Source organism: Lithobates pipiens, unplaced genomic scaffold (genome assembly GCF_037356315.1).
Source record: "Lithobates pipiens isolate NorthernLeopardFrog02 unplaced genomic scaffold, aLitPip1_a1.2 Scaffold_28, whole genome shotgun sequence".
NCBI classification, from domain to species: Eukaryota; Metazoa; Chordata; class Amphibia; order Anura; family Ranidae; genus Lithobates; species Lithobates pipiens.
In genome coordinates this window covers 180,849,323-180,876,515 of record NW_027507789.1, presented here as the reverse complement: position 1 = coordinate 180,876,515, position 27,193 = coordinate 180,849,323, and the positions used below count along the sequence as shown (strand labels likewise).

Below are 27,193 nucleotides of genomic sequence, written 5' to 3'. Positions count from 1 at the left end.
CTTTGGAAATTGAATTGTATCATATAATAGGAACTACAAAAAAATGAATCCCTTACATACAAAAAAAAAGTTTATCTATATTGACAGTGTTTAACTCTTCTCTTCCAGCCTCTGAACCTAATCTAAAAGTCCGCTCACGGTTAAAGCAGAAGGTTGCAGAGCGACGCAGCAGCCCCCTCCTCCGCAGGAAGGATGGAACGGTCATTAGCGCTTTCAAGAAGAGAGCCATTGAGATTCAAGGTAAGTGTCCATAGTTCCCGCTGTGGCTCCTTCCCCATAGTGGCTTGTCAGTAACCTAGTGTGCTTCCCATCTAGGCTCAAACTAATAATCTGTCTGCTCTTGTGTTTGTTAGAAAATCTAGTGTAGATGACAATTATTATGGGCTGCCTTGCTCCCCTGTAAACTCAAGTCAGTTGTAAACTAGCGAAACGGTGATAGATTGTTCTGATTGGTTAAAAAGGAGTTATGGCATTTTGTTAATTGTTTAAATCTTTGGTAGAGCCAGTAGTTGTCAGCGCATAAAAATTATTGGTACACTGTTCTTTTCGGAGAATGGCTACACCAGCGTGAGCTGCAAGTATGCTTTGTTTGCCAGACGGCTGCTTTCCCCTGGTCTGGCACAGCTATGATCTTCCAACTTTCTCCATCCCCCATTAAACGTACACCTCTTTATCACTCACTACCTATCATGAGCTGCTTAAAGCTGATAATAGACGTTACAATTTGATTGTACAATCTCCTTTAGGTCTACTAACAATGATGTAGTGCAAAGACCTGTCTGATTGGATGCAACTTCAATGGACTGTTTAGGTAGCCAATCACGCTATAGGGAGGTTGATTTACTAAAGGCCTAAATATACTGTGCACTGCAAGTGCATTTGCTCTAGATCTGAGGAAAGCTCTGAAATGAGGGGAAGCTCTGCTGATTTCTATCATCCAATCATGTGCAAGCAAAAATTCATTTTTTTTTACATTTTCCTTTCATGTTTCCCTCGGATTTTGAGCAGGTACACTGGTGGGTACACAGACTATTTGCCTTTAGTAAAGCAACCCCAAGTTTTAGTTCAATCTATAGAAATTTGTATAGAGATTGGACAATCAAATTGTAATGTGCATAGCCAGCTTTAGAAACCCGCTCTATCATTATTGATATGATATAACTCCTCTTGCAGTGTCCTCAGTATGTAATAGCGCCCCCGGATCAGGACCCAGCTCCCCAAACAGCTCAAATAGTGCCATCTGTGAGAATGGATTGACTGGGAGTGTGCCCAATATTGCCAGTGAGGTAAGTGGAGAAACGGAGGTCATGGCTGTAGCAAGTTTGGACAACGGTAAATGATCTAGTAACGGGGAAAATTGTCATTCTTGATTGTATTTTGGTAGGAAGGATATAAGATTAGCAATGTGTGCCCTCACTTGGGGCTTGTTAAGATAGGAGAGGGGGAAAAATATATTTATTTTTGGAGGAGACATCCAGGCCAATAAAAAAAACAAAAAACATAATGCATATCTGAAAGCTGAATTCCAGGCAGACGGCTTCTTTTTTTATTATTGTTAAGCATAGAAAATACATACCAAAGCTTATGGGGCATACCTTGGCTCAAGGTGCTACAATAAGGCACTACACAACCATAAACAAACACAAAAGACTAAATACTGCTCATAGAGCACTACAACCTTGCTCAGAGTTACTACGGTTTATAAAAAAGAGTAAACATAAGGAAGAGACACACATCACAGCCACGTAGTGACCTCACTTTTCTCTACTGCAGTTAAGCAATACAGCATGGTCACCTCCCTGCAGGGCTGGACTGGGACAGAAATTTGGCCCTGGACTTCATCCAGACCGGCCCACTTACATTTTGAGTGTCCCATCAGCACTCCTTTACATCAGAGTGTCCCATCAGCACTCCTTTACATCAGAGTGTCCCATCACCAGCCCCCTTACAACAGAGTGTCCCATCACCAGCCCCCTTACATCAGAGTGTCCCATCAGCACCCCTTACATCAGAGTGTCCCATCACCAGCCCCTAACATCAGAGTGTCCCATCAGCACCCCCTTACATCAGAGTGTCCCATCACCAGCCCCTAACATCAGAGTGTCCCATCAGCACCCCCTTACATCAGAGTGTCCCATCACCAGCCTCCTTACATCAGAGTGTCCCATCAGCACCCCCTTACATCAGAGTGTCCCATCAGCACCCCCTTACATCAGAGTGTCCCATCACCAGCCCCTAACATCAGAGTGTCCCATCAGCACCCCCTTACATCAGAGTGTCCCATCAGCACCCCCTTACATCAGAGTGTCCCATCAGCACCCCCTTACATCAGAGTGTCCCATCAGCACCCCCTTACATCAGAGTGTCCCATCAGCACCCCCTTACATCAGAGTGTCCCATCACCAGCCCCCTTACATCAGAGTGGCCCATCAGCACCCCCTTACATCAGAGTGTCCCATCAGCAGCCCCCTTACATCAGAGTGGCCCATCAGCAGCCCCCTTACATCAGAGTGGCCCATCAGCAGCCCCCTTACATCAGAGTGTGCCATCAGCACCCCCTTACATCAGAGTGTGCCATCAGCACCCCCTTACATCAGAGTGTCCCATCAGCACCCCCTTACATCAGAGTGTCCCATCAGCACCCCCTAACATCAGAGTGTCCCATCAGCACCCCCTTACATCAGAGTGTCCCATCAGCACCCCCTTACATCAGAGTGTCCCATCAGCACCCCCTTACATCAGAGTGTCCCATCAGCACCCCCTTACATCAGAGTGTCCCATCAGCACCCCCTTACATCAGAGTGTCCCATCACCAGCCCCCTTACATCAGAGTGGCCCATCAGCACCCCCTTACATCAGAGTGTCCCATCAGCAGCCCCCTTACATCAGAGTGGCCCATCAGCAGCCCCCTTACATCAGAGTGTGCCATCAGCACCCCCTTACATCAGAGTGTGCCATCAGCACCCCCTTACATCAGAGTCCCATCAGCAGCCCCCTTACATCAGAGTGTCCCATCAGCAGCCCCCTTACATCACAGTGTCCCATCAGCAGCCCCCTTACATCAGAGTGTCCCATCAGCAGCCCCCTTACATCAGAGTGTCCCATCATCAGCCCCCTTACATCAGAATGTCCCATCAACAGCCCCATTACATCAGAGTGGCCCACTGAGCCATCGACCCACCGGGAAACTCCCGGTAGTCCTGATGGCAAGTACATGCCTGCCTCCCTGCCCCCAGCCTGTGATTGGACAGTGAAGGAGCAGCAGCAGACTGAGGAGCTCATCACTCCTTCCTCTCCTCCTATCAGTATGTTTTCAGCACACCTTATTGATTCCTACTCCTGCCTCTACTTCTCCAAGTCTCAGTGCTACAGGGTTTTGCACAGGGCTGATGATACCAAGTCAATTTCTGGTACTTAGACTAATTGCATTAAAAAAAGAAAATTACATAATTCAAAACTTTTTTTTTTTAATACCTGCCTGGAGTTTGGCTTTTAATATACAGTAAGCCAGTTCAGTTATGTCTACTTATGGCATTTAGATGCCTCATAGAGCAGAAACAAATGACTGCATTACGTTTGGAGAAAAAAGCGAGACATAATGCCTCTTACACCTTCCTGTTTCTATATGCTTCACACACAAACTAGACATTGCAAAAAAAAAAAAAATGCAGTTCCATGCACAGCTAACCTCTTCCCGTCATCAAAACGCCTTGATAAGAGAGCTGATTTCAGCTTCAAGATGACTGATTTTTATCCATCAGGGTAGGTCCTGTACAATTACAAAAAGGAACACCAGTCCCGACATTGCTTTTATTTAGCGATTAAAAAAACAAAACTTTGAAATGTTTGTGTTGAGTATTGTTCTTGGTGTTCGGTAATTATTAATTGTGTCCACACTCACAGATTATGCCTCAGCAAAGAGTCCTTACGTTAGATGGGACAGGAGGGCCTTTGGGCCTATACACTTCTCCGTCACTACCCAACATCTGCCTACAGGGAAGCGCCAGCAGCCTCAGTGTGAGTACCCGTACCACCATCCCAAACAAACTGACCATAGCATGATCTTCAGCAGCTCTTAAACAGGAACTTTATTTTTATTATATACGTTTTATTGAGGTTTTACAAAAATTACAGTTCTGTGTCATAATGCGTTTGTACAACACAACAATAAAAATTTACTATTAACATAACAAGTGTTGAAATGTTGCATATATACACAAGTAAAAATGTAACATTTAACATGGTTGTGAGGTTAGAATGTTGGCTAAACATTGGTTGAACTAAAGGCCTTGGTGGACTTTCCATGGCCCCAGAGGTGTAGAGATCACTGGGTGGGAATGCAGGACAGAAGGAACTTGGGAGAGAGCTTGGTGGGCTTTAGTAGAAAAAGTAGCCAGCAACCCATAAGCTTCTTCTTCTTCCAGGGTGGGAATGCAGGAGAGAGAACTTAGGAGAGAGACCTTGGTGGGCTTTCATTGCCTAGGAGGTGTAGAGTTCACAGGGTGGAATGCAGTGGAAAGAGAACTTAGGAGAGAGACATTGGTGGGCTTCACATGGCCTCAGGGGTATAGAGGTCACTGGGTGGGAATGCAGGGGAGATAGAACTTCGGAGAGTGATATTGGTTGGCTTTCCATGGCCTTGGAGGTGTAGAGATCACTGGATGGGAATGCAGGACAGAAGGAACTTGGGAGAGAGCTTGGTGGGCTTTAGTAGAAAAAATAGCCAGCAACTCATAAGCTTCTTCTTCTTCCAGGGTGGGAATGCAGGAGAGAGAACTTAGGAGAGAGACCTTGGTGGGCTTTCATTGCCTAGGAGGTGTAGAGTTCACAGGGTGGGAATGCAGTAGAAAGAGAACTTAGGAGAGAGACATTGGTGGGCTTTACATGGCCTCAGGGGTTTAGAGGTCACTGGGTGGGAATGCAGGGGCGATAGAACTTCGGAGAGTGATATTGGTGGGCTTTCCATGGCCTTGGAGGTATAGAGGTCACTGGGTGGGAATGCAAAGGAGAGAGAACTTGACAGTGAGACCTTGGTGGGCTTTCCATTGCTTTGGAGGTGTAGAGGTCACTGGCTAGGAATGTGAGGCAGAGAGAACTTTAGGAGAGAGATATTCTACAGTATCATGTGTGGATTCATATTTTTTAAAAACTTGCCTTTTTTGCATCGTTCATCATTGTCTATACAAAGGGATAGACATGTTGCCTGCTAAATAGTGTTGCACAACGTGTGTGCTCTGCTTCCTGTTATCTCCCATCTGTTGGATTAAAAACAGTCTTTTATAAGGTAAAATACCCACAGTGCTCTTAGTAGCCACAGAACATGTGATATAGGCTGCCTGGAGAAGTTTTGACAGCAGCAGTTTTTTTTATCCACGGTAAGCAAGAGGCAGTTTTTCAATAATGATGTGATATTTCATAAAGCTGACATATAACGTAGTGCAGGGACCTCCAGCTGTTGTAGAACTATAAGTCCCATGAGGCATAGCAAGACTCTGACAGCCACAAGCATGACACTCAGAGGCAGAGCATGATGGGACTTTTTTTGCAACAGCTGGAGGTCTGCTAATTGCATATCCCTGCCGTAATGTGTCTCATGTGAGGGTTATAAGAGAGATCTACTGCAAAATACCACCCCTGTGACATATTAATGTTATAAACATTGCATTAAATTCTCAAATATTTTTTATTAGGGCCAGTTTACCCCCCAGGAGGGGGCTGAACGCCAAACCTTGAGGTCGGGTGGTCCGTTCCTCAGCACCACAACCCTCCCCACCCTGGATGGAGGGGAGATCAGTTTAGGTGCCCCTTCCCTACTGCAGCATGTCCTCTTATTGGAGCAAGCCAGGCAGCAGAGTGCCCTTATAACAGGTATATATCACTCTCCCTCTCTCATGTACCTTTCTCTTTCTTCACTGTCCATATTCTATGCCTCTTCCGTGTACTGTGTCTTTATTTTGGTAAAATCCTTCTTCTGAGGTTGGTCCATCTAAAACTGATAGCATATTTCTGGTCAGTTTTGGAGACTCTGTTGGTGAAATCTCTGTGCTGAGTACCTGGTGTGCTGTGGCCATTATGAGGGGTTCCCACTGTACCTAAATGATCTTCTTAATTTGTTTTAAATTATGGATAATGTAACAGGAGGGGCTGGGACACACAAAGGTGGACGAGGACACTCAAACCACCAAAGTGGACAGGAACAGCGTTGGGATTTATGACAGTGATGGAGTATCCAAGACCTATGAGAAGTCTTCTGGCTTTGTTAAAAAAAAAATAGAACAGCATGCCTTCCCTTTTTTAGGTTAACTAAACATAGTTCAATGAGTTTAGCAATCATATTCCAAATACTTAGCTGCTTCTCACCTGCTTACAGTCTGCAGAATGGAAGTTTGTATGGTGGGGTGTGGTCAGTGCAGAGCTTATCCACCAAGGGACCTTTCTACTGAGTGATAAACTTAAACCCAGGGGCGGACTGACCATTGGGCCACTCGTGCACTGCCCGAGGGCCCCATGCCACTAGGGGGCCCCATCAGGGTTGCCAGCCTCAGTAAAACCAGGGACAGTATGTAAAAATGTGTGGTTTTTTTACATCTGTCTCTGAAATGTCCCTTACTGACATCTTTTTGGTCTAAAAATCCCGTGATTGTATACTGTGTGTGTGTTTGTGTATACTGTGTGGCCCCATAATCTCTGATTGCCCGGGGGCCCCATAATCTCCTATTGGCCGGGGCTCCATGAGTTGTCAGTCCGCTCCTGCTTAAACCTATTCCAAAGCAAGAAGAAGGCCTGTGTTAATGGCCTTTTTGTTTGCATCAAATGGGTTTTGCATTCCCATACAAATACGTGAATGCAAACTCAATTTGAGGCAGGTCAGAAGCAGATCGGCTGCAGGTCAAATACACTTGTCAATTGATTCTGAATGATCACAGATGTGTTTTAAACTGGTGTCAACCAACACAAGCCCAAAGCCTGTTAACGCTGGCTCTAAATGAGCTCCAAAGACCCTGCATACAGTATCGCCCACAGCTTTCAAAGAACCTTTCCTTTGCACGTCCACTTGAGGTATCAGGCCATGTAATGACAATCTAAAATAAGTTTTTCCTTTTAATAGTTTAAAGGGCAGCATTTGTGATATCCTTTATTAACCAGTCTAATCTCAGTTTTTATTTTATTTCCTGTCTTAGACTCAAATGTTCTAATCTCTTTGTTTCAGTCCCGTTACATGGTCAGTCGCCCCTGGTGGGGGGAGAACGCGTGTCCAGTTCCTTACGGTCCGTCACAAAAGGCCCACGACATCGTCCGCTGAGCCGCACACAGTCCTCTCCACTCCCACAAAGTCCCCAGGCCCTTCAGCAACTAGTACTACAACACCAGCACTACCTAGACCAACAGCAGCTCAGCAAGGTAGGTGGTGGTGTTTAGGAGCACATTCTTTGAAGACACCTCCATTGTTTCTAGATTGGGAACAGTAATGCAGGGCAGTGAAATAACCAACTTTATAATGTTTATTGTGCTGCCTACAGTAATTTACTTGCTTGTTCCCCCATGGTGACAAACCACATTTGAATATCCTCCATTGATTATGTGAAAGTTGAACTCCAGGCATATAAAAAACACCAATTAATGTAATTCTGTATTTCTTGAAACGTTTAAGAAATACAAATACATATATTTTAAATGTATTTTAAAGGCAACTAGTATATCAACTAAATCTGAGTTGTTTTAGTCCCTTGTTAAGCAGCACTCAGACTGGTAGAGGAAGGGCCAGAGCGGAACTAAATCCATCGATTTAACTGTTTCAAAAAACAGTTATATTCCCGGAACGCGCTAGCAATGTAACTGTCACATTGGTTGTGTTTTCAATCAAACTGTCAATCCATTAAATGGCTGGTGTCGTAACTGATCACATGTGCAACATCATGGCAGTCGAAGATCAGAGACCAAAATGGCAGCTTCCTTGAAAACGATAGGAGGGTTTAGTTCCGCTTTAAGGCCAGTCAAGTGTCTTGCATGCTCTTGTGCTGGCAAGAAACATGCCGACAGGAGAAGACACCAGAGAGATTACATCATTACCCTACTACTGATCCTTCACTGTCTAGTCAGAAGCTGGGGGGAGTGAGGTGACCCAGTTGTGTGTCTTAATTGCAGCAGTGAAAGCTCAGGTCACCAGGCTGACTGTGATGTGCAGCAGATCTGTGTAAACCCCCAGGACTGAGATTAAAATTCCATTGGCAGGGAAAATAGCTACCATGTCTGCATTTCAATTGAGAATTGAGACGTTTGATTGGAGTTCAGCTCTATTAGCTTTCACAGCCATTAAAAAACAAAGACAGGTAATAAATAATAGTTCCTATGATGAACAACTTGCTGAGATGTCTCATCATTTCCAAAATGGTAAGATGATAGAGTTGAGTTTTAGGTCATTCTACCCAAACCTGATATTTCAGTAATTAGTAGATAGTTTGGGTTTAATAATCCAAAAAATTCCTTATATCTCTCGGAGACTCTGGTGGCAATAGCTTGAATCACCCACTACTGTGTGGTGGTCCCACCCTTGTGGTTGGATTTGTCTTTTAAAGACGTAGAGTCAAACATTGATACACTTTCTGAGAACTCCCTCCATCAAATAACTGTAATAAGGGAATTTACCCTCGTTGTTGGGTGATATCACTAATTGTACATTTAGGAGATTTTGAAGGGTGCTCATATGCTTCCTGTTTCAGCAGGAGGTGGGAGACTCCATAGCATAGTGTGCACTATTACTACTGGAGTTACCAAAGAGATGTAAGCAATTAGTGTTCTCTTAAGCCCACCAGTACTCAACAGTAGTGGAAGTATCAGTTTCAGGTAGGCCAGGCAAAGTCTTAGCCCTTGTACACACGTCCGAAGCTGGTGTTGCATACACACGGTCGGACAAAGTTGTTGGAAAATCCGATCGTTTGTAACGTGATGACGTAATTTGGTTACGACGGGACTACGTTCAGGCTAGTAGCCAATAGCTTTGGTCTAGAAATTTGATCTGAGCATGCGTGGCACTTTGTCCGATCGGAATTCTCTACAAACATCAAAGTCCGATCGGATCATGTTGTCGGAAAATTTTTATATCCAGCTCTCAAACTTTGTTGGTCAGGCATTCCGACGGAAAAAGTCAGATGAAGCCCACACACGGTCGGATTATCCGACAACACGGGCCGATTGGACATTTTCCATCAGAATGTCCGACCGTGTGTACAAGGGCTAAGATGTAACCCTCAGTGACAGATGCAGGTTGTTTCCTATCAGACTGTGGAGGGATTACGCCCGCCGCCCACCCACCCCGAGGAAACAGAGGAGGAACTGACTGAGCAAGATGCCGGAGAACGGTGTCGTGCTGTGTTCACCTTGGATGGAGGCACGGAGAGCGAGGAAACACAAGAAGAGGAAGAGGGAGGAGACGACGATGATGAAGACAGTGAAGAAGGACGGACCAACGGCTCAGAGAGCACATTCAAAAAGGTATCAATGGCTTCATTTCAGTATTGATAACAAAGAGAATAAATACGTTTTTTATAAGAAGTAGAAGATATGTTTCCGTCTTTGTGAATAACAGTTCCTATAGGGTCGTGTTTGCTAATATTCCCAAATTACAGAAGATAGAGAATGATACCTGAGCAAAAAGTGTTCTGAGCTGGAGTAGGGACATTTTAGGTTAGTGGTGTGATTCCAGTTGTGGTGGGGCATGTATAAAGTGGGGTTCGATTGGTCCAAAGATTTCACCTGAAAATGTTATCAATTACACTATGGGGTTGATTTACTAAATGCATATAGGCAGTTGCTCCAGAGCTTATTAAATAAGGTAAAGCTCCACTTTGCAAAGAATACCCAATCAGATGTAAGGAAAATTAAATAAACAGCGTTTTTTCTTGCAGGTGATTGGATGATGGATGTCAGCAGAGCTCCTGCTCATTTACTTAGCTCTGGAGCAACTGCTCTCAAATAGACTTTGCAAAGTGCACATGCTATTTGACTTCAGTAAATCAACCCCCGTGTGTTGTTGCTGCCATTTGTAGTCGCCATCAGAAGCCCATGTGACAGAGTGACAACTCTGGAGTACATTTGCAAAATGGGGACAGAATGTTGTCACCCTACGACAGAAAGAGCCTGAACAAGGGCCTTCATGGCAGGATCACCAGGTATTATTTAATGAACGCTGCAGAGATTTAAAAAATATTTGAAGATGGCTTTCAAAATTACACAAGATTTGCTAAAACTGGATCACTGAGAATATGGTGCAGCTGTGCATATTAGCCAATCAACTTCTAACTTCTGCTTGTTCAATTAAGCTTTGACAAGCAAAAAACTGGAAGCTGATTGGCACTTTCCAGTTTTAGTAAGGCTGGGTTCACACTGGTGCACTGTGAGATATCGCATGTGATTCGCACCGCACTGCTGTGCAAATCACTTGCGATGTCTGTGCGATGTAGATCCAGCCATACAGATTGTATGGCTGAATTTGCATCACATTCGGACCAAAGTCGCGCAGGACCCTTTTTTTGGGTCGCACCAGAATTGGGTAGCATGGGTGTTCACACCCTTGCGATCCGATTCATGTCCAAATTGACAGTTTGCACTGCGATATGCTAACCAATCTGAGGGTGTCATTAACTTTGTATTGACACTCCCAGCCATTCGCATAAGGCAGTGTAAACTGCCTGCGAGTCGGGAACCCGCATTGGATTCGCAGGGCTTCCCGCATTTCACCAATGTGAATCGAGCCTAAATCAGACCCAAGGTGTTAGCACTCACATGTTTTGTGATACAAGCTAAAGCTACTTTTTTGATGGTGGGGGTAGCCCACTGTGACTCACCCTGCACACACGAACGATTCCTTGGTTCACAGCCGGGGATGTTCAGTATAGCAGGAGGGACAGCTCCGATTTCTCTGCATTACAGCCGCTTCTCTCTCCCCCTTTTCCTCCCATGGCTATCAGTGCTTACAGCTGTCCCTCCCGCTGCACCGATCCTCCCGGGCTGTTCTCCGTGTCCTCCTCCTCCTTCCATTCTCCTCCCCTGCTCCCCATGTTCTCTCCCAACCCGCTGTGTCCTCCTTCTCTGCTCCCCCTGTTCTCCTCCTTCTCCACTCCCCCCTTCTCCTCCTTCTCCACTCCCCCCTTCTCCTCAGGCCCGCTGTGTTCTCTCTCGGTCCCCCTTGTCCCCCCATAGCCGGATACTTCCTCTCCTCTCTCGCCGACTGCTAGGGTGATCTGTCAGGATGGAGAGCGGAGGAAGGGACCAGTAAATATGTCATTTACCGGACCCTTCCTTGTCTGAATTGGACATTGAGAGCGTTCGTTATCGATCGCTAATGTGTCCTGTAATAACTGAGCAGGGTAACCTGTGTATTACTCTGCTTCAGTTTATGAATGAACAGGAGCCGCTGTGTCTTATGTCCATTCATCTTCAGTGCTGAGAAAGGGACTGGAGAATCTGTGTCCTCAGTCCCTTTCTCTGTCTCAAAGGGGAGATGTCAGGGGTATGTTTAGACCACTGATATCTCACTAAAGCCCACCAACAGGGCTGATTTAAAAAAATATATATTGAAAAAGTATTAAAAAATAAAATTGTAAAAAAATTATAAAAAATATCATTGTAAAAAAATAAAGAAAACTACTGACACCCCCCTCTGCCCCAACCCTCCCCCAAAAAATAAAAATAAAAACAAATAAATTGTAAAAAAAATAAATACATAAAAATAAAAAAATTGACACCATACACTGCTCTACTGACACCAATCTCTACCCTACTGACACCGTCCACTGCCTCATACCAGCCCCCAACCCCCTTCCATAGAAGCAATGTAAAAAAAATATTAAACTAAATATATATAAAAAAAACATAAACAACACAAAATAATAGATAATAATGTAATAAAAACAAAAAAAAAACTACTGGAAAAAATGGACAGTGTAAGAAAAATTATTACACTGTCAATTGCTCTACTGAGACCATCCACTGGCCGCCAAAAAGCATTTAAAAAAAAAACAAAAAAAAACGTAATTGTAAAAAAATAATAAAAAAATAAAGAACTACTGACAACGTCCACTGTCCTACTGACACAATCCGGAACATAATACCCACCACTGTACACTCCGCACTCCTCACCTGCACATTCTACCCACCTCCATACACTCCATACCCCTCTCCTTGCACTACCCTACCCTGCACTGTGCATTCCTCTCCTGCATATGCTACACACCCCCCTCCTCTCCTGCACATTCTACACACCACCAAACACACCACACTCCTCTCCTGCACATACTGCACACCACCAAACACACCACACTCCTCTCCTGAACATACTGCACACCACCAAACACACCACACTCCTCTCCTGAACATACTGCACACCACCAAACACACCACACTCCTCTCCTGAACATACTGCACACCACCAAACACACCACACTCCTCTCCTGAACATACTGCACACCACCAAACACACCACACTCCTCTCCTGAACATACCGCACACCACCAAACACACCACACTCCTCTCCTGAACATACTGCACACCACCAAACACACCACACTCCTCTCCTGAACATACTGCACACCACCAAACACACCACACTCCTCTCCTGAACATACCGCACACCACCAAACACACCACACTCCTCTCCTGCACATACTACCCACTGCCATACATTCCACACTATACATTCCCTATTTAACATTTAAGTAATCTCAGACTCTTTTAAACCACAAACCCTTAGCCACGCCCTATATTTAGCGCACTTTAAGCCACGCCCCTTTCCTCCCACGGCGCAGTAATCCATTTTGAATCTTTTCCTTCCTGTAAAAAAGACTGGTCACTGCTGCTCCCTTCTTTTGTGCAAAGTGACTGGTCTGGTATCCGCCCCCTCCTGCAGACAACCTGTAGTGGATGAGGCCTGCTGGGTCCTTCTCACAGCTATGCTCAGGCTATTACAATGTAGTATCTAGGTTTGCAAAGGAATTTGGTGCACACAAAGTAGATTGTATACTTTGTGGCTTTTGTGGAATATATATGTTTTTTTTTGCTTAGAATTTAGCTTTAATTACGTGCTATATAAATTCTTTAAATACAGCCTTTACATCAATCGACCATTCATCGTTGTCAAAATGTCAACATTTTTACATTAAATGTCCTTTGACACGGCCAATGCGGTTGAATAGGAATAATGTTCAGAATGCTGTAGCGTTGTGCTGTTGCAGAGCAGAATGTTCTGCAGAGACAAGGAGGGGGCTAGGATTCATAGAACGCTTCCACTATGTACGCTGTTGATGTGAGAACACATTTCATTGATGAGGAGATCGGAGTATGCGTCACTTACCGATGATTCATACGTCTCCCCTCCCCCCCTCCTCTGTCTATGACTCACACTGTACTAACATCCCCCCTGATCTCCATTGGTGGTATCAGGTACTCAGAAGTGTAATGTGGATTGGGTACGGTTTTGTGAAGGATAAAGCTTAGACGTCATTTAACAATGAAGATTAGAAAGAAAATGCTGTATGTATGCAAATAAGAAATTTCTGTAGAACATATCCAAATAACCATTGAACGCTTAATGCCAAGAGATGCGATTCAGTCCGTCTGTTCCTAACGGTACAGTCGCTCCTTACATTAAATATACAGTATATTTGTATGCAGTGGAGGCCAGTAGTAGTTTTTTTTGGGGGGCAAGCAGTACCACCCCCCCCCCCCCCCCGGGATCTGGAGCACTTATCCCATCTATGGTAGGCAGCGCTTCACTCGGGCTTTAGCGGAAGCTTCCCCTGTTCTCCACAGGCATTGCGGCGGCTTCCGTTTCCTCCCTCCTCCTTGGCGGCCAATTGGGACTCTTCTCTTTTTGGCCAATCGGAAAACGGGTTTCAGCTTCAACCTGCTCCTGATTGGCCAGATTGAGGATCAGTGTTTCAATAGCAAATATTCATTCGCTGTTAGCGCAATGCTCTGTGCCACAAGCCCGCCCTATTTTGAAGTCCATGAGAGCCTCTGGCTCTAATCAGGTGCTTTAACAAAAACACCCCTCACCGCTGTGATTCGTGCGCCCAGTGTCCTGAAAGGGGCCAGATGCATGAATAGGGGGTGGCGGCCAGGGTAAGAGCATAAATAGGAGCTGTGGATAGAGGGGGCGGCGCTTGGGCACACACATCTACAAATTCCATTTTTGCATAAATTAAAGTTGAAGTGCAGACAGATGTAAAATACACAAGTTAATGCAGCTCTGTAATTGTTAATACATTATTAAATCTATTCTTTTAAATAAACGCAGTGTAAGTACCTGGATTTGGCAGAATATCATCCTCTTGCAGAAACATGTACAGCAGAGTTTAGACTGAGAGAAGGAGGAGCAGCGCTAGGAGCCAATCACTTGTGCTGTAGCACATGCTAATAGGAGAAGAGAGCAGAGTGAGAAAGATAAGCTCATCAGTCTGCTGCTTCTCCTTTCAAAGTGAAAGTTCTATTCAATGATGTATTCCTAAAGCGACTGTAAATCTTCGGACAATATTCTTTTTAAATAACAAACATGTTATACTTGGCTTCTCTGTGCAGTAGTTTTTCACAGAGCATCCCTGATCTTCCTCTTCTCGGGTCCCCCCACTGGTGCTCATAATGGCTCCTCCCACCCCCCGCCTAGTGCCCCCATAGCAAGCTGATTCCTATAGGGGCACTTTTTCATACTCACTTCTAAGCCCTGTTGTCTATGTCCATAGACACAGACAGCAGGATCCAATGGCTATCAATCTGCACAGACCCAGCCCCCCCCCCCCCCCCCAAGAGCCACCGCTCTTGTGCACAGTGTTGGACTGAGATCAGGCTTAGGTAGGTATATGGGGGGGGAGGTGGCCTGGGTCAGTGCCATCTTAAAAGCATTATAGGCCCCCAGGCAATACAGTGCACTGGGGCCCTGTCTACACAATCACGCACGATTACGCAAAGTTTGCACATTTTCTCTTTCTCCTCTGCAGCCTTTTTCCTCTTCTGTGCTCCACCCAAAGCATTACGTGTCATTTCTGCTCTAAAGGTTATTTTCACCAACACGTAATAAAGTTTATTTTTCCTCACCTCTCTTATGCCCCATACACATGGTCGGATTTTGGCCCAAACTTGTCTAGCATACACACGGTCGCACAAAGTTGTTGGAAAATACGATCGTTCTGAACGCGGTGGCGTAGAACACGTACGACGGGACTATAAACGGGCCAGTAGCCAATAGCTTTCATCTGGTAATTTATTCTGAGCATGCGTGGCACTTTGTCCGTTGGAATTGTCTACACACAATCGGAATTTAAACGGATTTTGTTGTCAGAAAATTTTAGATCCTGCTCTCAAACTTTGTATGTCGGAAATTCTGACGGAAAAGTCCGATGGAGCCCACACACGATCGGATTTTCCGACAACACGATCCGATCGCACATTTTCCGTCGGAAAGTCCGACTGTGTGTACAGGGCATTACACTTCCTCGAATTAGTGGCAACTCTAAGATTAATATATAAGGGGGACACCTAAGATATTACAGTCAAAACTTGGGGGGGGGGGGGGGGCAGGGCACTAATAGCTTTCACCAAATCATACAAAAAAACGAAATAAATAAATATAAATGTACACACTCTGCCTGGTGGGTATTAATGCTGGTGTGGGTACTGCTGATTCTGGTGGGTATTAATGTTGGCGTGGGTACTACTGGGGCTGGTGGGTATTAATACTGGCATGTGCACTGCTGCCTGGCTCCTCTGAGACGCGGAAGTGTGACAGGAAGCTGCAGCATGCGGCTGCAGTAGAGAGCAGAGCCGATGCTTTCTGTATCTGTTGCAGGCGGAGTGCATTTCATATCACTCAACCTGTGAAGAGCCGGAACTACACAGAAAGCATCGGCTCCATTCTTCACAGTGACAGCTGACTCACACTGCACGCTGCCCGCCGCTGAGTTGCTGACTGATATCAGGACTGATTGCGCGGCACTCTCTCTGTGAGGGAAGCAGGAGCCGCACCACACAGCACTGGCACAATGCAGCAGCGAACTTTGTCACATCTGAATGATGCTTAGCTGGGGTCGCCAGGCAGGTGGTGCCCCCCCCAGGCAAGTGGGGCCCCCGGGCAACTGCCCAGCGTGCCCATGCGAAAAGATGGCCCTGGGCTGAGTGGATCCTTAACAAAGATGGTTTTTACCTTAAGGTAAAGAATCTAGAACCACTTTAAAGCGGAGTACCGCCTCCCCCTCAAAAAATTCAAAGTCAGCAGCTACATATACTGTAGCTGCTGACTTTTAATATTAGGACGCTTACCTGTCCTGGAGTCCAGAGATGTCGGCACCACAGCTGATGTTTCTATTGGCTGTCGGGTGCTGCTGCCGCCATTGCCACTAAGGGAACCTGACCATGAAGCCATGAAGGTCACCTGTATGCTGGATTGAGTTGATTTTCAGAATATATAGGTGCTTACAAGGTTCTGCTAAAAATTTTCATGAACAAACCCAGATAGCAAGCAATCGTGCTGCAAGTTTGAAAACGACTTGCTAAGCTATTGCTAGACTTGCCAGGCTTCACAAGTTTGTTGCACAATTGCAGCAAGTCCGCATTGCATGACTCCAGATCAACTTTCCTTGCAACCATTCTGCAAATCTGCTGCAAGTTCTGGTTCAGTTATGTCTTGCAAGAGTCATCCCACCACGGGGGTCACTGTGAGACTTTTATGACCATAGCCGACTCCCCAAACATCCCCTAGTAGTGGGAACTGGGCCCAGAACGCTGATGAAAATTGTGACATGTCAGTTACTTACTTCCCTTCCAAATGATGGGGGAAACAAATGAACACTGAATTGGCAGCACTACAATTACTATCTTATGATTGGATTCTTTTGTTGATATAGTGCATGTGCACCTTAAGACTGTCTGTGCTCCATACCATCTCTAAATACAAGATTTCCAATTTTTTGACCAAGGGACCAATATAGCATTTTATCCTTGCTGCTTATAGATAATTATTTTTCTAATGCACGATAGGCTCAGCCAGTCATCCTTTCCCATCTCCTACCTTCCACCCTCTCCACCATTGGATTAGCCCACTGTCAGCCATTAATAATCAAGGCATATAGGGGTCTATAAGACTCCCCTTTATTAAATTATTCTGAAGTTACTTGAACTGGCGACTGACTGCGGGTTAATGTTGTGTCCTGTTGTGTTATATGTTTGTCTTGTTTGTTGATTGTTCGTGGCGAGTACCTATTGCCACATTGTAGTTGATTAACCTTTAAATACTGCACTTTTTCTAATGTAATCTTTTGATACAATGAATTATATTTGTACACAATAAATTTCATACATAGTTTTTTGATAATTAAAGTTGAACCTATTTTTATTGCTGAAAGTAACCCTTTAACTGTACACGGTATTTATTTACCGGTACTTTCTCCCCTTTTCCCTCATGTTGTAGACTTGCAGAGCTCCTGCTGTAGACTCACCACAGCAACTTTGCTCTTGCTAGAGACTTGCCATGCAAATTTGCTATAAATTGCAAAAGTGTCAACTAGAACTTGTGCTTCAAGTGCTCTGCAAGTGTACAACTTGCCAGTGAAAATGTGCAGAAAATTAACAGACTTACAATTCAACACTGCCACAAATTTGTGGTAAGTAATCCTCGCTATCTGGGAAGGTATATATAGGTAGGGTTGCATATGACAGGAACTAGTCTAATGTCTTTCCCCCACTTCTCTAGCTGTTCCCAGATGCCCTCCCTCTCTATCAAGGCTCTCTTCCTCATTCGGCACTAAGTCGGACCCAGTCCTCCCCGGCAGCTCCACTCACATCTTGCAGTTCAGAGTCGCGACGACGTGTCCTGAGCACTACAGGTCAGAGTTCATATCTCAACATTGCATCTTCTGTAGATACGCACTAAGTCGTGGTGTACCAACTGGGGGGTGGTCTGCCATGGGTGCCACACACTTGGGGGGGTGTCAGGCCGGTACCCCCCCCTCACGAGTGAAGCGATGACAGCGGGCCGTGCTCAGGCAGCGCAGGGCAGGGAGAGCCTGAGAGGCGAGCTGTGACAGGGTGCGGGGGTGCCCGGGGCGAGTGTGAACCGTACCACTACCCGGGTGACACCCAGAGCTGGCCGCCGGATTGACAGAGCGGAGCAGGAGAAAGAAAACACTCTCTTTCCTACTATACCGCATGGGAGGGAGACACAGTGAGCAGCGCTGAATAGGGGAACTGTTGAAGGTAACTTTTTAAGTAAACCAACAGGTAAATGGTTGCTAGGTGGTCCTAGCAACCAATCATTAGCTTGTTAATATGAAAAATTAACTCCAGCAGTTCCCATCCTCTGTTCAGCTCTGCTGTGTCTCTCCCTCTGCATGATTAAGGTAGGAAGGGGTAGAGCTGGGGGGGTCTGTGTAACATCAGGTGGTCCAGAGCTGTGGGGTGGGCTGTATAACACACAGGGGGTCCAGAGCTGTGGGGGGGGGGTCTGTGTAACATGCAGGGGGTCCAGAGTTGTGGGAGGGGGTCTGTGTAATATGTAGGGGGTCCAGAGTTGTGGTGGAGGGGTCTGTGTAACATGCAGGGGATCCAGAGCTGAGGGGGATCTGTGTAACGTGCAGGGGGTCCAGAGCTGTGGGGGCTGTGTAATGTGCAGGGGTCCAAAGTTTCGGAGGAGGGTGCTGTGTAATGTAAAGGGGTCCAGAAGTGCAGGGTGCTGTGTAATGTAAAAGGGTCCAGAGCTGCGGGGGGCTGTGCTTTATAAAGAGGTCCAGAGGTGCAAGGGGCTGTGTCATGTAAAAGGGTCCAGAGCTGCGGGGGGATGTTCAATGTAAAGGAGTCCAGAGGTGCAGGGTGCTGTATAATGTAAAGGGGTCCAGAGGTGCAGGGTGCTGTGTAATGTAAAGGGGGCCAGAGATGCAGGGTGCTCTGTAATGTAAAGGGGTCCAGAGGTGCAAGGTGTTGTGCAATATAAAGGGGTCCAGAGATGCAGGGTGCTGTGTAATGTAAAGGGGTCCAGAGGTTCAGGGGGCTGTGTAATGTAAAGGAGTCCAGAGGTGCAGGGGGCTGTGTAATGTAAAAGGGTCCAGAGCTGCAGGGGGCTGTGTAACATAAAGGGGTCCAGAGCTGCGGGGGGCTGTGTAACATAAAGGAGTCCAGAGGTGCAGTTGTGAAGAGGGGGTACACAGTAGTGACAAAGAGATATTGGGGGATGCAGAGGTATGCAGGGGGCACAGTGGGGTGTTTTTACATTTTAACTATGGGGGGTGTGCCAGATATAGGATCAGCCCCGGGTGCCAAATGCTCTAGGTACACCCCTAACACTAAGAAAGTCTTTTGATCAGGCCTGCCTAAGATCACTTTTACTGCTGATATAGTGTGCACTGGTGGTGTATGTGGACAATAAAATCAGCTGTCCAGGGTGGGGTTCCTCAGAGATTTCAAAATATGGTGCCAGCTTATATCATTTAAAATTCCTCCATTTTATGTCAAGTCAAGTTCCTAGTGATTAGAGATTTGATAATCTTTGAAAAGTATTGCCATTCAATTTTAAATATACTATATTTGTAATTTTATCCCTCCCCCAGGCTTAGTCTATGACACTCTTATGCTGAAGCACCAGTGTACCTGTGGGGACACCAATAACCACCCAGAGCATGCTGGGAGAATACAGAGTATCTGGTCCCGACTGCAAGAAACCGGTCTCCTCGGCAAGTGCCAGGTGAGCCTTTGCTGTTCTTGACTCCCAAAGTACTAGTTTGTTTGGGTAGAACTTAGCAGTGTAAATAAACTCACGCTCTTTCTATGGAGGTTGGATATGAAAGTGTAATAAAAAAAAATTGGTATATAAACTTGCGTACCTACAGTGCCCAAGAATACAAGTTCATGCACTGGTATTATCTTGGGCTAAACAGTTCTGATGGATTAAAAGAGACGCAAAAATCCCAGCCAATGAACGTTTATCAAGCCAAACACATAATGAGCATACCCTGATCAGATATAATGTATTGTGTCTGTACCAGCCATTCTCAACTAGAGTTGCATTAAACCCTAGGATTTCTTCAGAGGCTGTAAGGGGTTCCTTGAGCTGTGGCTGACTGACCTCTCATTTGATGGTATCTGCATAGTTCTAGGGTCGATGCCACCTGGCACAGCTGGTTGCATGAACCCAACGATTTTTTTAGCTGTCTAAAAGGGTGGTATTCTGATCACCACTCTAACAGGGGGCATTCTTCCCACTTGTCACCAATATGAGGGGCACTTGTCCCACTGACCACCAATGAATTGGTTTTAGTAAAGGTTCACTGAGAACTAAAATATATTTCAAGAGTTCCTCTGGGGTAAAAAGTTTGTGAAAGACTGGTGTATACATTATAGGCTGGACATAGTTTGGCACATTAGTCAAATGTTGGCTTGCTTCTCCAGATAGCTATCTTGACATCCTTGTGGGGAAAATAGGTCATTGACATAACAACCTCACTATCTCCCTTTTCCCTCAATAAACTTCTGCCAAGGGTGTGTGCTAAGTGCTGACAAAGCCTTTAGAAATCCACATTGTCTTCAGACATTGCTTGTGTCAGCAGGATAAGATGAACATCATCTATGTCTATAGGAACCCAAGGTTTGCCATAGGCAGATCTCTAAATGCTTTCAATAAATTCGATATTTGTTGATTGTTGTTATTACTGCAATTTACCCACTCTAGCCACAACTTACCTTGGGTTCACCTGATTTTATCTTAACACATGGTCACAGAAAAACCCCTTTCGCTATGTGTTAAGAATTACTCCTTTAAAATTCCCTTTAAGCCCAAAAGATATACGCTTGTGTGCTTATCGACAACATGAAATACCTGCTGGATACTTATATTTCGTAGGGACACCAGTGGTGATATTCCCACCAAAACTCTTAGTTTTGACCATACATTAAAGAGGAAGTAAACCCTCTTTCATTCCCTGCAAAGGCAAAGCATAATGGACTACTATGCATCACATAGTAGTCCATTATGTGTCACTTACCTGACACAGGAGCCAGCGAAGTCACCACTGTCCCCTGTAGTCCGGCGCATCCATCTTCTCGTGGGGTCTCGCTGCTCCGCCGCTGTCATTTGTCGTTGACGATTCCGCGCTCAGTGCACCTGCGTGCCGCTGTCTACGCCGCATGCGCCGTAGACAGGAGTGCCTGTCTTTCGGCAAATATCTCCTAAACCGTGTAGGTTTAGGAGATATTTCTTGGACCTACAGGTAAGCCTTAATCTAGGCTTACCTGTAGGGCAAAGTGTGTTGTAAGGGTTTACAACCACTTTAATGCCAATACAAAGATAAATGGTGTCTCTCAGATGGATTCTCAATGCAGAATCAAATAACTTAACAACCCAACTGTATGGCAATGACACCTTCATTGTAGTCTTGAGGGAGGTGGCTGAAACACAAACTACAGTGGGGAAAATCTCAATTTAGCAATTCAACAAGATGATGGGTGGCAGTGTTTCACCTTAGCAATTCAAGAAGAAGATGGTGAGTAGTCCAAGGCAGTGTCTCACCTTAGCAATTCAAGAAGAAGATGGTGGGTAATTCAAGACAAGTTTGCCCACCCAAAACAGAAGTATATCAGATTTAGGCAGGGCTTGCTTTGAACTGATAAGCACATGTGAACATTTTTTTTTTACAATCCTGGCCACAGGATCCTACATTCCCCTTTTATTAAATTAATCATGTTGTTATTCAAATTGGTTAGTATACAACCAGGTTAGGTTATGGGGAAGGGTAATAAGTAAAATTTTAGGGGTTATGTTCACTAAAAGTGACATAGGTTTCTTGCAACAGCGCGTACGAGGAAGGAAAGCCACGCTGGATGAAATTCAGACGGTTCATGCTGAGCATCACACCCTGTTATATGGGACCAGCCCACAGAGCCGTCACAAGATGGAGAGCAAGAACCTGCTGGGTGAGGAGCTGACTGTACAGGCTTGTGATAAGTCTGGGGAAATAAATGAAGAATGGGGTAGGGATTATATATATATGTTTTTTTTTTCTTTTACCATAAAGTATAATCGCAGCCTTTTTTGTTTAGTGTTTGATGGGGTTAGCCTTCATTTTGTAACCCAGTGATGGTGGCCACTGAAACAGGAAATGTGGCAAGGGGGATCTATCCAATAGAAGCACAGAAAGAAAGGCACTTTTGTTACAGAGCGGGAAAGGGTTACAAGAACCTTTGTCAGGCTGTTGTTGCCTGTACCCCATAAGTATCAGTGGCTACCAATACTGGCAGATGAAATGAGGGTAGACCTCTCCTTAAAAAGACCATACTGCAATAAAAAAAATAAAGAATTTCTACATCTTTTACTCAGCATTTACAAAATAGCTTGCCTGGAGTTTACATTTTATCATACTTGTTTCATGCATGGAGGCATAAAAAGATTTTTTTTTAATATTTACTGTATATCTTCCTATATTAGTTAATGATAACTGTGCAGCCTCAGCCTTGCATGACAGCCAGGCAACTAGTGTTTTCAGAAAGAGAGGTCAACAAAGGTTGCCTACACTACAGGTTTAAGTCATGGTAATACTCAGGAATGTCCAAACAAAAAAAATGCATTAAGGTTATGAACTAGCCACATAGTAACTAATAGGGTTTTCATTCAGTAAAACATAGCAAAGTTCTAATGTGCCTTAAAGAGGACCTGTGCTGTGGAAGCGGTGCTCCTAAAAAGTCAGATGACAAAGGACTAGTCACCAGGTTTCCTTGTAGGTTCCCTGAAGCAAATCTTTTCCCCATTGCTCATATGCCATGCCATGTTCTGCATGGCATCTCTGTGTGAAGGTGGCCATCTTGGTGGGGGAACTGTGCTTTGCTTCCTCACATCTGAGCTGCCCCTAGTGACTGGTGATCTGATGACTGGTGGGGTAATGATAAAGAAGCAGCAGGAGAGGTGTAGGAAGCATAGATCCACAGAATAATTACAAAGAAAGAGCAGGGATCTTCTTGTACTGCAGGTCTCCAGGTACAGCTCTCTCTCCATCACGGAGAACAGTGAGGAGCACAGTAGTGACATCACAAAATCTCATTCCATATCTGATGAAACTAGCAGTCCCTGCATATATTCCGCTATGGGGCTCAAGGCACACAGGGGTACCTTGGCACAGTTACATCAGGAAGTGCACTTATATTTTTCACGAGGAATTAAAAGACAAAGGGTAAATTTTTTAGGTTACTGCTTAGGCGCAGCTAACATTTCTAGATGTTCCCTAAACAAATCTTGACTTTTTGAGCTCACGTCCACCGACGTATTGCGGTCATAGAAAAGACTGTGTATAAGTGATCATTAGGAGGTATAACTAAATTCTAGCCCAAGGGCAAAACTACATGGCCTATTTTAATCTCTCTCTGCCACTGCTTTTAACCATTTACTGGCAGTCATCTTATTGGACTAGAACTACGCAGGAGATTTTTTCGTAGCGTGGACGTTTTCCTAAACTTGATGGCGATTAACCACTGGTAGCAATTAATTAATAAACAGAGGGGAAAAAATTGCCCCCTATGGTGAAGGCTACAGAGCAGAAAAGTTATGTTGTGTACATATGAAAGTCTTAAAATCACCTACAATGCTGCATATAACCTTATCAGAATGTAGAATACAAAATATATTAAATCTTTTTTTTCCCATCATTTTACCACTGACAGTAATTTGTCTTGTAGGACCTCTTTCTCAGAAGATGTATGCAGTTCTGCCCTGTGGAGGGATTGGGGTAAGTTCAAAACTCAAGTGCAAAGATTTCACCAACTGAATCTTCAAGAGATATCAGAAACCGTTTACCACTCCAATGTCTACCAAATACTACATTTTAGGTTTGGGTGGACTGACCCTTTAAGCTAAATTCTGGTAGGTAGACTATGCTCCAGAATAATTTTTTTTTACTTTCTGCTATAAAACATAGTGAATAAAAATGTAAAAGATCAAATTTCTTCATACTTTTAGGCCAAAATGTATTCTGCCACATGTCTTTGGTAAAAAAAATCAAAAATTAGTGTATATAGATTGGTTTGCGTGAAAATTATAGCATCTACAAACTATGGTATATATACAGTACTGTATATATACCATTGCAGGGAGAAAAAGGGGCATATCGCTGCTGTCTCTAGAGAGTCCTGTGGTGTTTACAAGCATAGGGCTCTCTTCTGTCATTCGCTCAGCTCATCAGCGGGTGCTGGCCATAAATCATTGGCTGGGACCCGCTGATTGGCTTGTGCTGTAGCCAATAAAAGCACAGCCGGGGCAGCGTGCGCACGCACCCACTACCTGGAAATACAAATGACATATATTTACATGATCCTGCACACCCAAGCTGTCCTGTAACAGTAGAGCTACGGGAAGGGGTTGGCGAGTGGTTAATATAATGTATCTAACAGTGTATTTTTACATGATGGCAGTCTCCAACAGTCTTAATATCTTGGCAGTCTCTGACAGTCTATGGTAATATCTTGGCAGTCTCTAACAGACTGTTTGGTGGACTTTAGGGTTTCTGATGTTGTTTACAAAGATATTCATGTTTTTCTAGAAATACCCCTTAAATCAGCAACATTTGTTAATCATTGATGTAAGTTTTACTGTGGGTTTACGTGCCTTATAAAACGTACCTAATGTCTTTTGGGTGACAGGTGGACAGTGACACTGTGTGGAACGAACTACACTCCCCAGCTGCTGTCCGAACAGCTGTTGGTTCCCTTCTTGAGCTGGCATTCAAAGTGGCATCTGGAGAGCTGAAAGTGAGTCACTCAGTCATTATCTTTAACTATCATTATTATCTTACAAAATTTGCATTTTAGAGAGCCTCCAACACTAGCATTTTTTCAGACTGATTTTCCCTCTTTGATCTTGTCCTGTCTTTAATACAAAAAGTAATGGAAAGTACAGAATTTTAGTGTTGTCGCAGAAACAAGAGGTGTGGGTAAATCTTCCAGTGGGGACAAGTAGCAAGGGATTTCCTTTTACTTCTTGTTGTGTTTTCATGACAGGAAGTAAAGGAAAATCTTCCTGATGGAGGACATACAGCAAAATACCTGACGGGGTCTTCCATTCCCTACTCTAGCCAAAACAACAAAAGATTTGATTTTACATACACTTTAACCTAAATAATTAAATAACAAGGTGGGCAGATTCTGTTTTAGTACTCTTAAAGTCAGGTTGTTCTGACAAAAACGAGGACTTTTTATTACACTTATGCCGCGTACACATGATCGGAATTCTCGTCGGAAAAAGCTCTGAGGGTTTTCCCGTCAGAATTCCGAAGGAATTCCACTCAAACTGTCTTGCATACACATGGTCACACCAAATTCCGACCATCAGAACGTGGTGGCATACAACGTGACTAGAAAAAGGAAGTTCAATACCCAGTAGCCAATAGCTTCCATCTCGTAGTTAAATCTGAGCATGCGTGAGTTTTTGCTCGTCGGAATTGCATACACAAGATCTGAATTTCCGAGTTTTTCCATCGGGAAAATTGAGAACATGCTATCAAATTTTTGCTGGCAGGAATTCGGCCAGCTAAATTCCGATGGAGCATACACACTTGCCTACACATGATCACACCAAATTCCGATTGTTTCTAACGCGGTGACGTACAACACGTACGACGCAACTAGAAAAAGGAAGTTCAATAGCCAGTAGCCAGTAGCTCCTGTCTCATAGTTGAATCTGAGCATGCGTGATTTTTGGCGTGTTGGAATTGCATACACATGATCGGAATTTACTGATAGAAACTTTTTCCGCCGGGAAAATTTAAAACATGCTATAAATTTTTGCCTGGCGGGAATTCGGACAGCTAAATTCCGATGGAGCATACACACGGTCGCATTTTCCAATGAAAAGCTCTCATCGGTCTTTTACTGGCCGAAATTCCAATCGTGTGTACGCGGCATTATACGTTTTTCATAGGTTAGCAATAGTGTTCCTTTAGTATGAACTGTTTCTATAACTTTGCATCTTTTATTCTGGAAAGTTTCATGGTATGATTTCCAATGTTTGTAATTTCACTTCCTGCAGAATGGATTTGCCGTTATCCGTCCCCCAGGACACCACGCTGAGGAATCGGTTGCCATGTGAGTACAAGGAGGAGGGGTTCCATAATAAGGACCCCTCCTCAGTAATGGGGGATTCACTCCTCTTCCATTCCTGCTTTTCTTCCTGAAAATGCAGTCTCATCTCATTCTTGTTACCTTCAATGGCCTTGTTGTGTGTCTGTCTTCCTTTGTACCTCATGGTCTTTTTCTCTCATCCCTCTTCCGCCTCTGGATCCCTCTTCCCTTTGTCCCGGATCACACTCACCATCACTGACCCTCTATCCCCTCTCCTCTTCCTTTAGGGGTTTCTGTTTTTTTAACTCTGTAGCTATCGCTGCCAAATTGCTCCGCCAGAAGATGAATGTGGGCCGGATCCTGATAGTGGATTGGGTAAGTTAGTGGAAGTACGGTCAGTGGACATCTTTGTAGCCTAGATAAGACAGTCCATTAACTTTGCTGTTAGACCATTGCCCTCTAAGCAAGCTGTATTTATTTTCCTGGCAGGATATTCACCATGGTAATGGAACACAACAAGCCTTCTACAGTGACCCCAATGTCCTTTACTTGTCTCTCCACCGTTATGATGATGGCAACTTCTTTCCCGGTAGTGGCTCTCCAGAGGAGGTTAGTTAAAGGTTTTAGGTGCTCTTTGGATTTCTGGATGATGGATGACCATTTTTCATTTATACTCTAAATTCATGGTGCCCAACCTGAGGCCTGTGGCCATTTGACACTTATTGTGCAGCCCTCAGAGATCCTGTAGACAGTAGTCTTTGTTTGCTTTACTCAGATGAGTGAAGGAAAATATCTTTATGACTGGGTTTTAGTAGTTATGATCTGGTTTATTTCTTTTACACTATCTTTCTTTTTTTCTTTGCTTTCTGTCTCTTTAAGTTTTTTCCAATGACCTTTTATAATGGATATTGCTGTGGCACAAGTAATTTTTAGGGGGACTGTAGAAGGCACAAATGTAAAAGCATTGATTTGTAACTCTTGATGGTTTAATGCATACAGTGCATAGTTTGGTGTGGGAACCTATTACATGTTGGCAGCTACTCACTGGTATTTAGCTATTGGTTTGCACAAAGTACTTTTTAAATTATCTTTGGAGTAAACAGATGCCACCACTCCATAG

The 27,193-nt window shown here is 44.5% G+C and overlaps 1 protein-coding gene across 8 annotated transcripts in view; it reads left to right on the top strand.

Annotated features, from left to right (window-relative positions):
- The window catches only part of HDAC5 (histone deacetylase 5), a 163,123-nt gene that overhangs the window by 115,341 nt on the left and 20,589 nt on the right, over positions 1–27,193 (top strand). For 6 of the 8 annotated variants that reach the window (XM_077460038.1, XM_077460033.1, XM_077460031.1 and 3 more), the window contains 14 exons: positions 109–240; positions 1,174–1,286; positions 3,904–4,017; positions 5,691–5,868; positions 7,211–7,401; positions 9,280–9,492; positions 17,738–17,870; positions 19,587–19,720; positions 21,825–22,002; positions 23,698–23,747; positions 24,658–24,765; positions 26,042–26,097; positions 26,361–26,448; positions 26,563–26,682. In XM_077460038.1, the coding sequence (XP_077316164.1) occupies positions 109–240; positions 1,174–1,286; positions 3,904–4,017; positions 5,691–5,868; positions 7,211–7,401; positions 9,280–9,492; positions 17,738–17,870; positions 19,587–19,720; positions 21,825–22,002; positions 23,698–23,747; positions 24,658–24,765; positions 26,042–26,097; positions 26,361–26,448; positions 26,563–26,682 (1,808 nt within the window). The remainder of the gene's footprint in view (positions 1–108; positions 241–1,173; positions 1,287–3,903; positions 4,018–5,690; positions 5,869–7,210; positions 7,402–9,279; positions 9,493–17,737; positions 17,871–19,586; positions 19,721–21,824; positions 22,003–23,697; positions 23,748–24,657; positions 24,766–26,041; positions 26,098–26,360; positions 26,449–26,562; positions 26,683–27,193) is intronic. The other 2 variants (XM_077460036.1, XM_077460035.1) reach the window with 1 other exon arrangement.